Below are 13,389 nucleotides of genomic sequence, written 5' to 3'. Positions count from 1 at the left end.
TCATTAATCTTTTTATAGTTCAAATTAAAAAAAATTATATCGATAAAATTAAAAAATATATTTAATGAGTTGGCGCTCATTGGCGTTTGGCCTGAGTGAAAACCAGGCTTACTTGGCTTTGTTTGTGCTATGCAAATGTTTTGCTAACCAGCGTCTTTTTGGTCAGCAGGCACACACACAAACGGAGCCTGTTAATTTGAATTATATTCATTATATATAATTTGTTGTTATACTATCTCTTGCCGTACATTACTAAATCTCCATTTGCACTATTTGCACTACTCTGCCTGGTTTACACTCAATGTCATTTACCCTTACCTGAATATTGTATATTGCATAGCTTTCTTGTTAATTTGTATTGTATTTATTTATTAAAATTTTTACTTTTTAATTATTTTATTTGCATTTTTTAATCACTCTTATTTAAATGTTCATTTGCTATTTCATCTAGGGTTTGAGAGTAACGAAATTTCTATTGTATGTCCTGTACATGTGGCAGAATTGACAAATAAAGTTGACTTTGACTTGACTTTGATTATCATGTTCATAATACCATTTTATTGTCCATGAAACAAGGTATTTCTCCTGGGCATTAGGGTCAGGCAATATCTGCACAAGGAGAACATTTATTATCATGTGAATATCACAGTGCCATACAGAAACTGAAACAAGATGCAAGTTGTCTTTCCTTCGACTAAACTGTGGCTTTTTTCAAGTCCTCAGGCAGCACCCGGCCCTTCTTCCGCGCCCTGTCCTTCTTCTTCTCTGCCCTGACTTGCTTGCGTTTCCGCAGGTTCTTTTGCCTCTTGTCCTGCCGCTGCTGCATCTTTTCTAGGACGTGCTCGCTCCGCTGCTCCCATTTCTTCTTTTTCTGAGTGCGCCTCTTCTCCTTCTTCTTCAGCGACTCGCGCAGCATCTCCTCGTTGTCCTTGATTTTGATGCCCTCTGCCTTGTAGAGCATGTTGGTCCACATGATCTTCTTTTCCATTTCGCAGGCCTTCTCCTCGTCTTTCTCTCTCAGCTGTTCCAGCTTGGCTTTGCGAGCCTCCACGCGGCTGAGCAGCTGCTTGTAGTTCTTCCCCGTCAGAGGAGTTATCTGGCCTTTTATCCCCTGTTTCTTGATCTTCTTTTTTTGTTTCTTGTCTATATAGCCCTCGTCCACCGTCTCAACCTTGTTGAAGACCAGAGCAGTCTCATTTCTTTTGCTCGAGGCAGGGACGTGCTCCTCTTCCTGTTTTACCTCTAACGGCTGTTCTTTCCCACTTTTTTCAGCCAGTTTCTTCATCAGAAATTCTTTTCTTTTCCTCTTCTTGCGCTCCCGCTCCAGCTTTCGCTTTGCTCGCTTTGCCTGGACAGCTTCTGATAATGCATCCTTTGGAGTTCCCTGATAAAAGACAGGTTAACATGGTTAAGCTTCAACAATAATTCTAGGGCACCCAGCGGTGACATCACTTCCTGTTTTAGATGATCCTCAGTACCCCTCCCCCCCTACAGTCTCTGTCTTTCATACTGTGCCATCTCTGAAAACTGCATACCTGTCCTCTGGACTCTTCAATCTTTTCATGGAGCCTTTTGCGTAATACATCGACTGTAGTGAAGCTGGAGTCTACACTTCCTCCTTAAAGAAAAAGAAAATAAGCATTAAATGAGACCCAGTTATGTAAAGAGAAAAACCTCCACACAGGACCAGCGTAGGCTTGGTATACCTTGATGCTTCTGGTGTGCAGCTCCATTTGCGGCCTCAGTGTTGGACCCGTTTGGTTTCACGGCAGCTTTGATTTTCTGTGCTGCTGGAGAGGGTGAAGGCTTCTGTTGGGGTTTGGGAGTCTTGCCATCTGTGGCCTCATCTTTCTTTTTGCATTTTTTCTTCTTCTTTGGAGGACCAGTGTCACTTTTAGCTTTGAAATGAACTGTACACACACAAACACAATGCACATATTGACGATTGCATGTATATAATGTGTCACTGCAGTTCTACAACATTGCTATTACAGTTACTAGCCTAGGGCCTGCAACATGTTCAGATAACGTCAGCTAACTGGAGAAAAGAGGATTTGAAATTTTCTGTTGGCAAACTCATGATCAGCTTGTTTCCTCATTTTTCATGAGAAAAAAAAAACCCAGTCACAGCTGATTTGGTGGGTGACTCTTCTCTTATAAAAGCAATCCTATTAGCAGTAAAACACCTGCCAGTCAGTTTATCTCATGACTTCTTAATATGAAAAAAAACCCTGTCCTGGCATAATGTGATCAAAGGATGTATGTCTACAAGTTATGAGCTCTTTGGTTTAAAAGTAGTCCACCTGGAGGTCTAGTGTGCACATACTTGTACAATGAGACATTTTTAAGCCATTTTGCCATATTGTCACTTTTATTGCATAGATTTTTCTCTATAATTTTAAATCTGAGTCCTAGACAACAACCATGCATTAGCCCCAGCTGATGGACTTGAAGAGGACATTAAAGAAGTGTAATGGGAACTACTGTTGAATCTCAGTTGTCTGCGTCTGCAATGGAATATAACCAAGTCTTTAAGTTGGGTGCACAGCCTGTCAGAGCATCTCAAGGGAGGAAACACAACACTAGGTTGTAGACTTAAGAAATCTACTGCTTAGGAAGACTGCAGAAGTATTTAAGACTTTATTTATATTTTAAATTAAGTTTATGTGTCTATTTACTTTGAGCATTTAAAAGGGGGGATTTGTGTAAAACTTCTGTGGCACCTAAATAGTTACTGCATTACTTTTGTTAAAGCCCTTGAATAAAAGTTGAGCCTCTGCACTTGCCTGATTGATTTAAAGTCAACAGTGTACAGAGGAAAAACTACAAAAACAACAAAAAAGTAGCATTGTCCAAAAACCTATGGAGCCAACTTTAAAAGACATAAAAAGGTCATTTACAATATTAGTTCCCACCGAGTTATAAATTAATCTTGTTATCTACAACTTCCCACATAAATGAAATCAGTGAAAAGGAGAAAATTGATACCTTTAGAAATTTAGATAAATAAATGACAAACAACTCTTTTTTTAAATCAGTTTTGGGGACAAAAAAAGTATTTTAAGAGAAATAGCAGATTATTTTTCTGACATGCTATCAGTTTGGTAACTTTAATGAACAAGGGGCGCATAAAGCCATCAGATTAAACACTGTAGCGCCTCCTGTGGTACAAAGTAGGTAAAACGTGAAACCGTGGCACAAGGTTTGATGACACTTGCTGAGTTTTACGTAGTTTTTCCACAATAAATAACACCTAAATGTTAAAGTCTGCACTACAGCTTCAATTTTACCATGTAAACAAACCCAAGCAGTTAGCTAACATTACCGAACGGTCTCTTCCTGGGCTCCTGGTCTCGTTGAGAAAACACTTTACTTGCAAGTTTCTGAATGTACGAATCCTTTGAGGCGAGATCCATGTCGACAAGTGAAACGGGCTCCCACCTTTAATCCGGATAAAACACACACACGATATTTACCGATAAAAACATCAACACGTTCACATACGCACGTGTGTAAAAATTTAAAGGGGCGGGGCGTCCCCAATCCGGAAGTAGTAACACCAGAAGTGGTCCCCCTCCAAGCAGAAACTTGTCCGTTATGTAGTTGTAATGTAGCCGGTTGTCTCGTCCATTTTCATCCATTTCCACGTTGTTTTGATTCAGAATGGTCTCTCTGACATCTCTGCTGACTTACTCCCGGAGGCTGCTGCCGACACTAAAAACACAGGTGCGTTAGTTTTCGCAGTTTTTCGTCTTTACGGCTCAAACAAAAAAAAACGTCAAAGTCATTTTCATCGCCGAGTGAACGACTTGCAAAAATGCTGAGTTTATTTTATACATTTGCATTTCAGAATCATGCATTTTACACCAAGAGGTCTTTCTTCTTGCCAGGAGCCTTCAAACGTGTAGACGGTACAAACTAAACTTGTCAACAATTACACCACCTTTAGATAATTAGCGAATAAAGTCACTGTTACATATTTTTTCCACTTAAAAAAAAAGACTAGAAAATAAATCTGTTTTGTATCTGTTATATGGTATTTTGTCTTTAATGGTGAAATTAGGTAAAAAAGTAATTACTACGTAATAATATAAGAAAATCAACAAAACCTGTTCGGTTTACATTAATGTCTGTCTCCATGGCTGCTGAAATAATCTTTGTGTATAATTTTTTTGGGTAGCATATATACGTTATTCCATTATATTATTTGTAACTGTTATGTCAATATGCTGTTCGATTCTCCAAGGAATCCACCTTTCACTATTATTCTTTACATATCCAGGCAGGTTCCTTGGCTTTGGACGACAGTCCAGCTCCACAGCAGCCACAGCTGCAGAGAAAGACTCTTTTCTTAAATGGTTCCTGCTGCTCATCCCTGCCACCACCTTTGGCCTCGGCACATGGCAGGTACCACTTATTTGTTGATTGTTATTGCTTTTTTAAATACACACAATGCAGTTACGTCTTTCTGGTTGTTGTTGGGTGTACTCCAGTGTCTTCATTGCCTTCATCTGTAGGTGAAAAGGCGTCAGTGGAAATTGAAGCTGATTGATGACCTGACCCGACTCACTACGGCAGAACCCATTCCTCTTCCTCTTGAGTAAGTGGCAGAGAGTGGCTAGGTCCTGTATCTATGACAGAAAATATGAAAAAGTATAACAGGTGCTCTTTAACACTTCATGTAATATCTTAATGTGCAGAAGTTGAATAAGCTGCGTTTTTTACATATGTGAATCATTAAGGCACAGATTTACATACCATTTTCCCGCCTTGCATTCTAGTCCTTATGAGGTTAATAACCTCGAGTACAGAAGAGTCAAGGTACGTGGACGTTACGATCACTCCCAAGAGCTATACATTATGCCCCGCTCACCAGTCGACCCAGAGAGAGAGGCCAGAGAAGCAGGAAGGCTCTCTTCAAGTGCAGAGACCGGCGCTAATGTCATCACCCCATTCCACTGTACCGACCTCGGGTAAGGAGCCAGATAAAACATCTCACCATAGCAATATCTGTACATTGATTGATACATCGCTGCTCTCAACACTGATTTATACCGTCTGTGTCACTGAAGCATCACAATCCTGGTGAACAGAGGATTCGTGCCAAGGCAGAAAATAAGACCAGAGACCAGGATGAAGGGACAGGTGAGGGGAAGACATCAGATGCTGGGTAAACACAGAGGTTTTACACCAGGCTGGAGTGTTAAGTCTTTGAGATTTGTTAATTGCACAAAGACTAACTTATTTTTCAAGACTAATAAGACTAACTTATAAGTCTAATAGGTTTGTCACAAGTTATGTTAGAACTAAGACTACAGTTCAGTTCTTAGGTTTTACATACCACGACATAATAAAAAGTCATCTTGTTGACAGCAAGTCTTAACGGCTAAATACAACTTCAGATGAACAACAACATGACACATCACACACCATGTAATTATTTACTGTACAAAAACTAAGCCAAAATGCAGAAGCAGCATGTGTAAAAATGATCTACACCCTGATAAATAAGTGCACTTGATTCATTGATCATAAGCAAGTATGAGCACCTCAGTAAAAGTAGAGGTTTTGGTAGTTCGCTGGTCTGGAGCATTTATGTGTGTGTTAACAGAATACCAAAGAGATAACAGCAATGATCCCTTGCCTATCTGGGAAGGGTTAAAGGACCATTTCCAAACAATTTGAAATCCATCATTGTACGTTGAGAAAGATTATTTACAAATGGAAAACACTGAAGAGTTTCCAGTCTTCCCAGGAGTGGAAGTCCTGGCAAAACACCTCAAGGCCAGACTGTGCAATGCTTAGAGAAATTGCAAAAAACCCAGTAGCTACATGCCAGACTTTGCAGGCCCCAGTTAGCGTGTTAATGTTAAACATGTTAAACAGCACAAAGAAAAATAATGAACAAGTATGGCTTACTTTGTTCACACATAACCTTTTTTGGAGCACAAGTTACTATGTTGATCCACCTTGGTAAGAAGCGAACCATCCCTGAAGTTACCTGGTCAAGACAAATCCCACGTCCTGGTATAGGCCTGGGGTGTTTCCAGTTTTGAAAACCTCTTTATGCACTGAGAATTCATCTTCAATTAGGCCCCAACTCCCTTTAGTAATTGAATAGTTTAAATATGCCTGTGAAAGTGCCTCGAAGACCCATTTATTGTCATGTTACTCCTACAGAACTGACTTACACCGCTTGACTGTTCGCTAAACTACTAACACCACCTTTGTGTTGTTGTAAACACTTGAATCACTGAAATGCTGCCTTTATGCAGGTGGAGGATGAGGTGGAGTTGGTGGGAGTGGTTAGACTGACAGAGAATCGTAAACCCTTTGTACCAAACAATGACGTGGAGAGAAACCGCTGGCATTACCGTGACCTGGAAGCGATGGCACAAGTCACTGGAGCCGCACCCATCTTCATTGATGCCGACTTTGGTATGTTTAGTGCTCTTTGACGCAATGACTTTACATTAAGATTAAACCTCTGCAATCCTCCATGTATGCTGTTTATCTCACTCACATCAACAGAAACACTTCAATTTGAAAGTAATTAAAAGTTTTGTGTCTCACGCAGGAAGCACTATTCCTGGTGGGCCAATAGGTGGACAGACCAGGGTCACACTGAGGAATGAACACATGCAGTACATAATAACATGGTGAGTGTTTTGTTTTGGACTGCTGTACATCTGTTACACTCATGTGTCAAGGTGCATTTGATTGATAAAATGCAGAATTACTTTTTTCTTCTAGGTATGGTTTGTGTGCAGCTACTTCCTACATGTGGTATGCAAAGTTCATCAAGAGGATTTAAAGCAATAAAATTATTTTACTTGGTACTTGAATGATGGGTTTGTGCTTAACTTGTAGCTCCAGCCTGGTACATATATTATGTAAATAGCTTCATGTGTAAATAAAGTACTCAAGATCGGGGATTCTGTCATTTACCTTGTTGTATATACACTTTGTGCCAATAATAACTGTTGGGGGGGAAGGAAAAAAAAAAAAAAAAAAGCGCCTCGTGTCCTGTAAATTATGTGGTTTTGACAAAGCATCTTATGTTAAATTTAAGCCAGTTTTTCTGTTTTTTTTTGTTGTTTTTTTAAACAGGTTAACTTTACTGCTGGATGATACTAAATATAAGTAATTTCAGTGCGATCAGATTCAGTAACTCCAGTTACAGAAACTTAGACCATCAATATGTCTTCACTTACAGGAATTGAAAGGCAGAGTTCATGATATTTTTCACCTTTCAAGTTGTGGTTTCTCAGTTATTAAAGAAAAAAAACTATCCCGATTTCAAGCAATTTGTCAGATAATGCCCAAGATTATTATCTTGATTTAAACTGTGACACTTCAGGATTCGGCATGGGAAACCTAAAAATGTCAGTTCCACCCTTATTATAACAATCAGAATTTAAAATGCTCCCATGTTTACGTTTCCTGCTGTCACTGTGTTGACACCTGCAATCTGATTCTAACATTTCTATCGTTTTAGTTTGAAAATTAAACAACAGAAGTCTTCTTCTTTTAGGGTATACATTTTTTATTCCAAACAATTTAACCAAGCTTGGTTGCAAGTTCCTTGGCCTTTGCCTTCTCCAGCTTAGTGATGCGGGCTGTGGATTTGGGACCCATGATGTTACCTCCCCAGTGACGGCGGATCTGGAAAATGAGATTGCGAACAGTTAAAATTTGTACAATTTGTTTTAGGATTTGTGAAATGTAAACACTGCTAACTGAGTAATGGCTATTCACCTCCTCGTATCTGTCATTGTAGTTGGTCTTGATGGCTTCCACGAGCTTAGCAAGTGCACCTTTGTCCTCACTAGGAGTAGGGAAAAAAAAAGAAAAAGAGAGAGAGAAAAGATGGTCAATGCAGTACCGACACTTGTATTCAGATGACTAAATTTTCCTGTCTGAAAAGTCACTTCAAATTTATACATATTGTGGTCCCTGATTAAAAAGTCAACTGCTGTAGAAAATAATCCAAGCAAATTTGAAGATGTGAACTAAGATCTCACTCCAGAGGAAGTATCGAATCTTTTCTCCAGCCAGTTATTGAACACGTACTAAAAATCATTTGCCAAACTTCACTGTCACACTTGGGCACAGTTCAGTGTATGTTCATACTCACGGGTTAATCTGTGTGAAGGCAAATGAAGTGCATGTCTTTCTGTGCACCAGTCTGCCCAGTCTAGCCTTCCCCTTCACGATGCAGTAAGGGACACCCATCTTGCGGCACAGAGCAGGCAGGAAGACCACGAGCTAGAAATTCAGGGGAGCCACAGGAAGTATTAACATTTCAGGAAGCAAAAAATTTTGAGTTTATCCATGGAGTGTGGCAATCATATTGCCTTTTACAAAAATGAATAAATGATGACTTGTTTTTCATTTGTGGTCTGTGCTCAGGGTTAAAAAGCTCGTATGTTTTGATCCACACAGAGGATTCAGGTGAAGAAATTCAGACATCATTGCCAGAGACCACTTTTTACACTAAACTGAACCCAACATGCATTCACATATTACACCAATCTCACCTCAATAGGATCCACATCATGGGCAATGACGACCAGCTGGGCCTTCTTGCTCTCCACCAGAGAGGTGACGGTGTTCACACCTGCAGAGAGCGAAAACCAAAAGGCAGAAATTAAAATGTTTGATCCACCAACTTAATCCAGAAAAACTTTTCATTATTTTTTGGCCAACGCTCAGGGTTAAAAAGCTCAAAAACCATCACAGCAAGTTTCAGGTGAAGAAATTCTGGTCATCACTGCATTGAGGCCAAGTCAGATGAGGCTGAACTAACAAGAACACAAAATAGGTTCTAATGCACAGTTTAAGACTGTTTAGGAGCAAACCTACAATTCCAGCAGCACTCCTGAAATACATAAGACCGAGCTGCCAACTAGGCCAGCACAAGTCTTAAACTTTAATACATTTTTACTAAACTGTGGAGCTTAACAAAGACAGGACTTTGTTCAATCAAACTCACCTGCACGGATAATGGGAGGCCTCTTTGTTGGGGCATCTCCCTTTCCAGCAGCCTTCTGCTCAGCACGAGCCAGCAGCCTCTGCTTCTTCTCCTGCTTGGTCTCGGGCCTGTACTTGTGAGCCAGCTTGAACAGCTGAGTGGCTGTGGAAGAAACCAATTAAAATTAAAAATGTAAACACTGAAATTTGGGCAACAAGTTTGGCTTACTACAAAGCTACCATGATTACAAACACATGCATCAGTGATCTTGGTGGAAATCGTCCGCATAACTGGTCAGATAGCAAATACTCTTTCACATCACTTGCACAGTGAAACAGTCCTTCTTAGAACCCACATGACAACTCTGACATACTGCCATACAGAAGAAAACCACTTGCTTGTACTTACCAGTCTGGCGGTCCAGAGCCTGGGTGAACTGGTTGATCGCAGGGGGAACCTTCAGACGCTTGTAGAGGATGGAGCGCTGCCTCTGCAGGCGGACGTAACGAGGCCATTTCACAAAGCGTGTCAAATCACGCTTGGGCTGAATATCCTGGCCTGTGGTAAAGCACAACAAATTCATCATTATCTACCATTAAACAGAAACTTTCTCTTAATTTAATGTTAATATAATGTGCATCAGCGATCTTGGTGGGAATATTGTCATCAGTGGTATTAAGATAGCAAATATTCTTTTACATCATCTGCACCTGTATGACCACTAGCTTATGCCCCCAATAAAGTGGCACCTGCAGATACTCACCGATGCCAAAGTTCTTGGGCCTCTTCTCGAACAGGGGGTTGACTACTTTCTTGGCCTCATGCTTCTTGGCCACTGAAGGGGCTGGTGCCACCTTCTTCCCCTTAGCCTTCTTTCCCTTAGGCTGTGGAAAAGGGAACAGTGTGTTACAGAAGCATAAACACAAGCAACTTTAACCTAACATGATTATTAACTTGTAAACATGTTACTCCGCATGTAAACTTACAACACTGCTCTACCTTTCCCAACCATGTCAGGGAGTTGCTTAGCCTAGCTTTAGCAACTACCCTTGTCAATTTCCCACAAAATAATTTTTAAATCTAGCAAAAATACAATCAAAAGACCACTTTAGTTTGGTTTTTTTTTTAGAGCTGTAATGCAAAAAGCAAGAAATAAACCCCAAAAGCCAGAGAATGACTTCAGAGCTCAACTAATCTCCATGCTGCTACACCAACACGTAAGGGATGTCATACACACTGAACTAAAGACCGATTCAGGATGATAACGTATCAATGAAAACGTAGGTAAAACTTGCGTGTTTGTGAATACATTCAATAAAAGACAGAAACACAACTAATGTGAGGCCAAAAGGAAGGTTAATACCGACCCACGCTCAGGCCCATTCCCTAATGCTAGTCAGTAAACTAGCAGGGCACACAAACTTGTACCCCGGTAGTATTGTACTTCTACTTTACAAAATACATACAACCGTCTGGAAAATTAAAAAGAAAAACACAAAAATTAAATAAAAACAAAACAAAAACGAGCTTCTAAAACAAGCATGTTCATCGCCTTTAGCTTCAGCACTCCACAGGCAGCCACAGCACTGTTAGCACCGGTTACACATCGACCAACACAACCTAAGTTTTTCGCAAAAACAACACGGCATCAAAGCACAATATTAACATCACGGCCCTACACAAAGTTCAAAGACTTAATTGGCACTTTCTACAGTATAAAAATATAAATGTATGAAAGGATGCAAACAGATACAACAGATAACATATTTCCCCCAGAAGGAACAGCTATGTACCCACCATGTCGGTTCAGGCAGAAAGGAAGACCGGGGCATGCTGGGTAGCGTAAATACCGCGAGGCTTGCTGGGTGTTACGTGGCTTCCAAAAGTGCCGATCTGAAGTCAGATTTTACAGCTACCTGCCAGTTCAAGCTTTGTTTCTTAAAAAACGGAATACTGACTCGGAATCTGTGTTACACTGACGTATTAATGATTGGGATTTATTTTAATTTTCTTTGCCGCACTGATAAAACATATTATTCTAAACATTTATATGAATGAAAAATTAACATTAACGTTTTGTTTTAAAAGCATAGGATTTTTTATGACGTAGTAACGTCATACCACACATTTCTAGTTTAGTTTCACTTTATTTTAAAAACGAAAACTTAAAAAGTAGAAGAAAATAAACAGTAATAATTGATTTAACTTTATTTTATTGATCATAGTAATTCTGTACTGCAGTTTATGACCATTTAGTTTGTTTAATACAATTTGACAAGCATAAAATAGTATTTTGCCAACAATATGATTCCCAAAACTTGGCATGGTGTGCAAAAACTGAGGAAATCAGACCAGTAGTTGTGTTCTGTGTATTTACCGATATCTAAAAGTTTTCCTTTGAACTTAGCAGCCAGGGTTTTAGATTAAACCCTGAGGGTGTGCCATGTCTGTCCAGCATCCTCACCTGCCACCTGATCCAACTGACCACCACACAGCTTGTTGCTGTTCAACTGCCTGCAGCTGCCATGCCACCACCTACTCAACCGCCTGCAGCTGCCACACCACCAACTACCTACGGCTGCCACGCTGCCATCTGCTCAACTGCCTGCAGCTGCCATGCTGCCACCTGCTCAACCGCCTGTGGCCTCTACACTGCTTTTAGGCCCAGTCGCATCTCTGCCTGAGCCAGAGGTCAGCATGCCGGAAGGACCTGCTCTGCCCAAGCCAGAGGTTCTGTGGGCTGTCTGGACTTGCCATGCCCACGCCAGAGGTCTGTTCTTTGTGGGGACCTATTCGACCTACCATAGCCTGAGCTGCTCAGCCACAGTTGGCAGCTCCAGCATATCGCTGGTCATCTCCCATGCCACGCCGCCACTGGACCTGTGGTCAGCATCAGAACTTTTTCTCTGCCACTGCCAGATCTGCAGCAGGCCACCAGAACAATTTCTCCACCGCTGCAGGACCCGGGTTGCTTTGGGTTTAATGAATATTGTGATTCAATAAAAGGACTAGCTGTTACAATCCCTGATATTGCATTGCTTCTAATGGAGAAAGTCTTGAGGGATGGCTACTATGAGGAAAGGCAGCCTGGAAGCTTTACCAGCAGGACACATCATCAGTTGTGTGCTTTAACTTCACAGGGTGTTTCGGCCTTTTATCACAAGACACCATCAGCTCAGGCAGGCCCACCACAGGGCATGTGTCTTACATCCTCCCACAGTACCATCAGCTCAATGACATAAGCAAGTTTTTGAGAGTTAGGCCAAAAGACAAGGTCTGGTCACAAATGAGGTGTAACAATTTCTGTGGGGAAAATTAGTCTCTCATCCAAGTCAGCTTGCATCTGCCAATCCCTGGCGACCTTCAGCGGTTCCAGATCCGGGGGTTGAAGAGCTAGTTCTTAGCTTGTCCTACTCCTGGACAAATACCGATGCTCCTCTTGGTTTGTGAAAGGTTGGGTGTTAATGGATTCCCTTTTGTACTCAACTTTTTCAGCTAGACACCCGAGGACCTGGTTGTGTCTCCATGTGTACCTGCCTTGAGTAAGGCTAGTCCTACAACAAACCAAAATGTTCTTGGTGTTGCTGGGTGTGCACACAGGGGGCAGGATGGGTCCTTTCCAAACCAAAGCTGCAGATTTATGGGGAAAGGCAGCACATCATATGTGGCTCAGATGATGAAACTTAGCCTATTACACTCCATTCTGCAGATTTCACTCCATTGAGTTTCCTCTTTTCAAGACACTCCCAATTCATCCAGCGACCCTGCTTGGCCAGCGCTACAGCTCTGGCATTTCTTTTTTTATTCAAAATATTGAGTATTTGTGGATATAGTTTACAAAGAAAAAAAGAAGATGGAAAAACACAAACTGTTTACAATGAATACAAAACAGAACTCATGTTGGAACATTGTTTTCTTCTCTTATTATTTACCAAACAAGCAACGAGAAACCCCCCCCAAAACCGGCCAAAAAACAAAAAGAGAGAAGAAAAAACGAAAACACCTTGCTCTTTGCTTGGTGAATATACTTATCATCCTCTCCCCCTGTACCAAAGGGAGCAAGTAGGGGGTTGAGAGCTAGTTTCAGGCTGGTAGCCTTGTTCAAAGTGCAGAAAACCTCCTCCCAAAAATTTGCCAGGGCAGGGCAGGTCCAAAACACGTGGGTTAGATTGGCATCATTAGACCCGCACCTGTTACATTGAGGGTCTAAACTGGGATGAAGCTTAGCTAGTTTGGATTTAGATAAGTGGGCCCTGTGGACTACTTTGAATTGTAGCAGGGAATGACGGGCGCAGAGTGATGTAGAATTTACCAGAGAGAAGACTGAGACCCAGACGTCATCTGACATAGATATACCCAACTCCTTCTCCCATGTGGACTTGAGGCCCACAACAGGAGCTGGGGTTACACTGCAC

At 41.1% G+C, this 13,389-nt stretch overlaps 3 protein-coding genes across 3 annotated transcripts; 1 reads left to right on the top strand and 2 right to left on the bottom strand.

Moving 5' to 3' along the window:
- Positions 1–530: 530 nt before the first annotated feature.
- On the bottom strand, positions 531–3,421 carry surf6 (surfeit 6). The gene is made up of 4 exons (XM_005720234.2): positions 3,326–3,421; positions 1,707–1,910; positions 1,536–1,618; positions 531–1,384 (listed from the first exon to the last, which is right to left on the bottom strand). The coding sequence occupies exons 1-4, from the start codon at positions 3,414–3,416 to the stop codon at positions 695–697; spliced, it is 1,068 nt and encodes a 355-aa protein (XP_005720291.1). The 5' UTR covers positions 3,417–3,421; the 3' UTR covers positions 531–694.
- Positions 3,422–3,663: 242 nt separating this feature from the next.
- surf1 (SURF1 cytochrome c oxidase assembly factor) lies at positions 3,664–6,933 on the top strand. Its single transcript, XM_005720233.2, has 9 exons — positions 3,664–3,726; positions 3,851–3,911; positions 4,283–4,407; positions 4,518–4,600; positions 4,782–4,973; positions 5,073–5,145; positions 6,276–6,438; positions 6,578–6,659; positions 6,754–6,933. The coding sequence occupies exons 1-9, from the start codon at positions 3,664–3,666 to the stop codon at positions 6,812–6,814; spliced, it is 903 nt and encodes a 300-aa protein (XP_005720290.1). The 3' UTR covers positions 6,815–6,933.
- Positions 6,934–7,525: 592 nt separating this feature from the next.
- On the bottom strand, positions 7,526–11,829 carry rpl7a (ribosomal protein L7a). The gene is made up of 8 exons (XM_013909090.1): positions 11,777–11,829; positions 9,738–9,904; positions 9,383–9,532; positions 8,996–9,136; positions 8,541–8,620; positions 8,138–8,268; positions 7,759–7,828; positions 7,526–7,665 (listed from the first exon to the last, which is right to left on the bottom strand). The coding sequence occupies exons 1-8, from the start codon at positions 11,827–11,829 to the stop codon at positions 7,561–7,563; spliced, it is 897 nt and encodes a 298-aa protein (XP_013764544.1). The 3' UTR covers positions 7,526–7,560.
- Positions 11,830–13,389: the final 1,560 nt, after the last annotated feature.

The sequence above is a fragment of the Pundamilia nyererei genome, unplaced genomic scaffold (assembly GCF_000239375.1).
Source record: "Pundamilia nyererei isolate P.nyererei 1_Seehausen unplaced genomic scaffold, PunNye1.0 scaffold00002, whole genome shotgun sequence".
NCBI lineage: Eukaryota > Metazoa > Chordata > Actinopteri > Cichliformes > Cichlidae > Pundamilia > Pundamilia nyererei.
The sequence above is the reverse complement of the archived record's forward strand: the minus strand, read 5'-3'. Positions and strand labels throughout refer to the sequence as shown.

Coding starts and splice junctions, on each gene's coding strand:
- surf1 (XM_005720233.2), top strand. CDS start 3,664: ATGGTCTCTCTGACATCTCTGCTGACTTACTCCCGGAGGCTGCTGCCG. Junction 4,408..4,517: donor TTGGCCTCGGCACATGGCAG/GTACCACTTATT, acceptor CTTCATCTGTAG/GTGAAAAGGCGTCAGTGGAA. Junction 4,601..4,781: donor CCCATTCCTCTTCCTCTTGA/GTAAGTGGCAGA, acceptor CTTGCATTCTAG/TCCTTATGAGGTTAATAACC.
- rpl7a (XM_013909090.1), bottom strand. CDS start 11,829: ATGACCAGCGATATGCTGGAGCTGCCAACTGTGGCTGAGCAGCTCAGG. Junction 9,905..11,776: donor GCTGAGCAGCTCAGGCTATG/GTAGGTCGAATA, acceptor GTTAGGTTAAAG/TTGCTTGTGTTTATGCTTCT. Junction 7,666..7,758: donor ACAATGACAGATACGAGGAG/GTGAATAGCCAT, acceptor CTCATTTTCCAG/ATCCGCCGTCACTGGGGAGG.
- surf6 (XM_005720234.2), bottom strand. CDS start 3,416: ATGGATCTCGCCTCAAAGGATTCGTACATTCAGAAACTTGCAAGTAAA. Junction 1,619..1,706: donor TGCACACCAGAAGCATCAAG/GTATACCAAGCC, acceptor TTTTTCTTTAAG/GAGGAAGTGTAGACTCCAGC. Junction 1,385..1,535: donor TTGAAGAGTCCAGAGGACAG/GTATGCAGTTTT, acceptor GTCTTTTATCAG/GGAACTCCAAAGGATGCATT.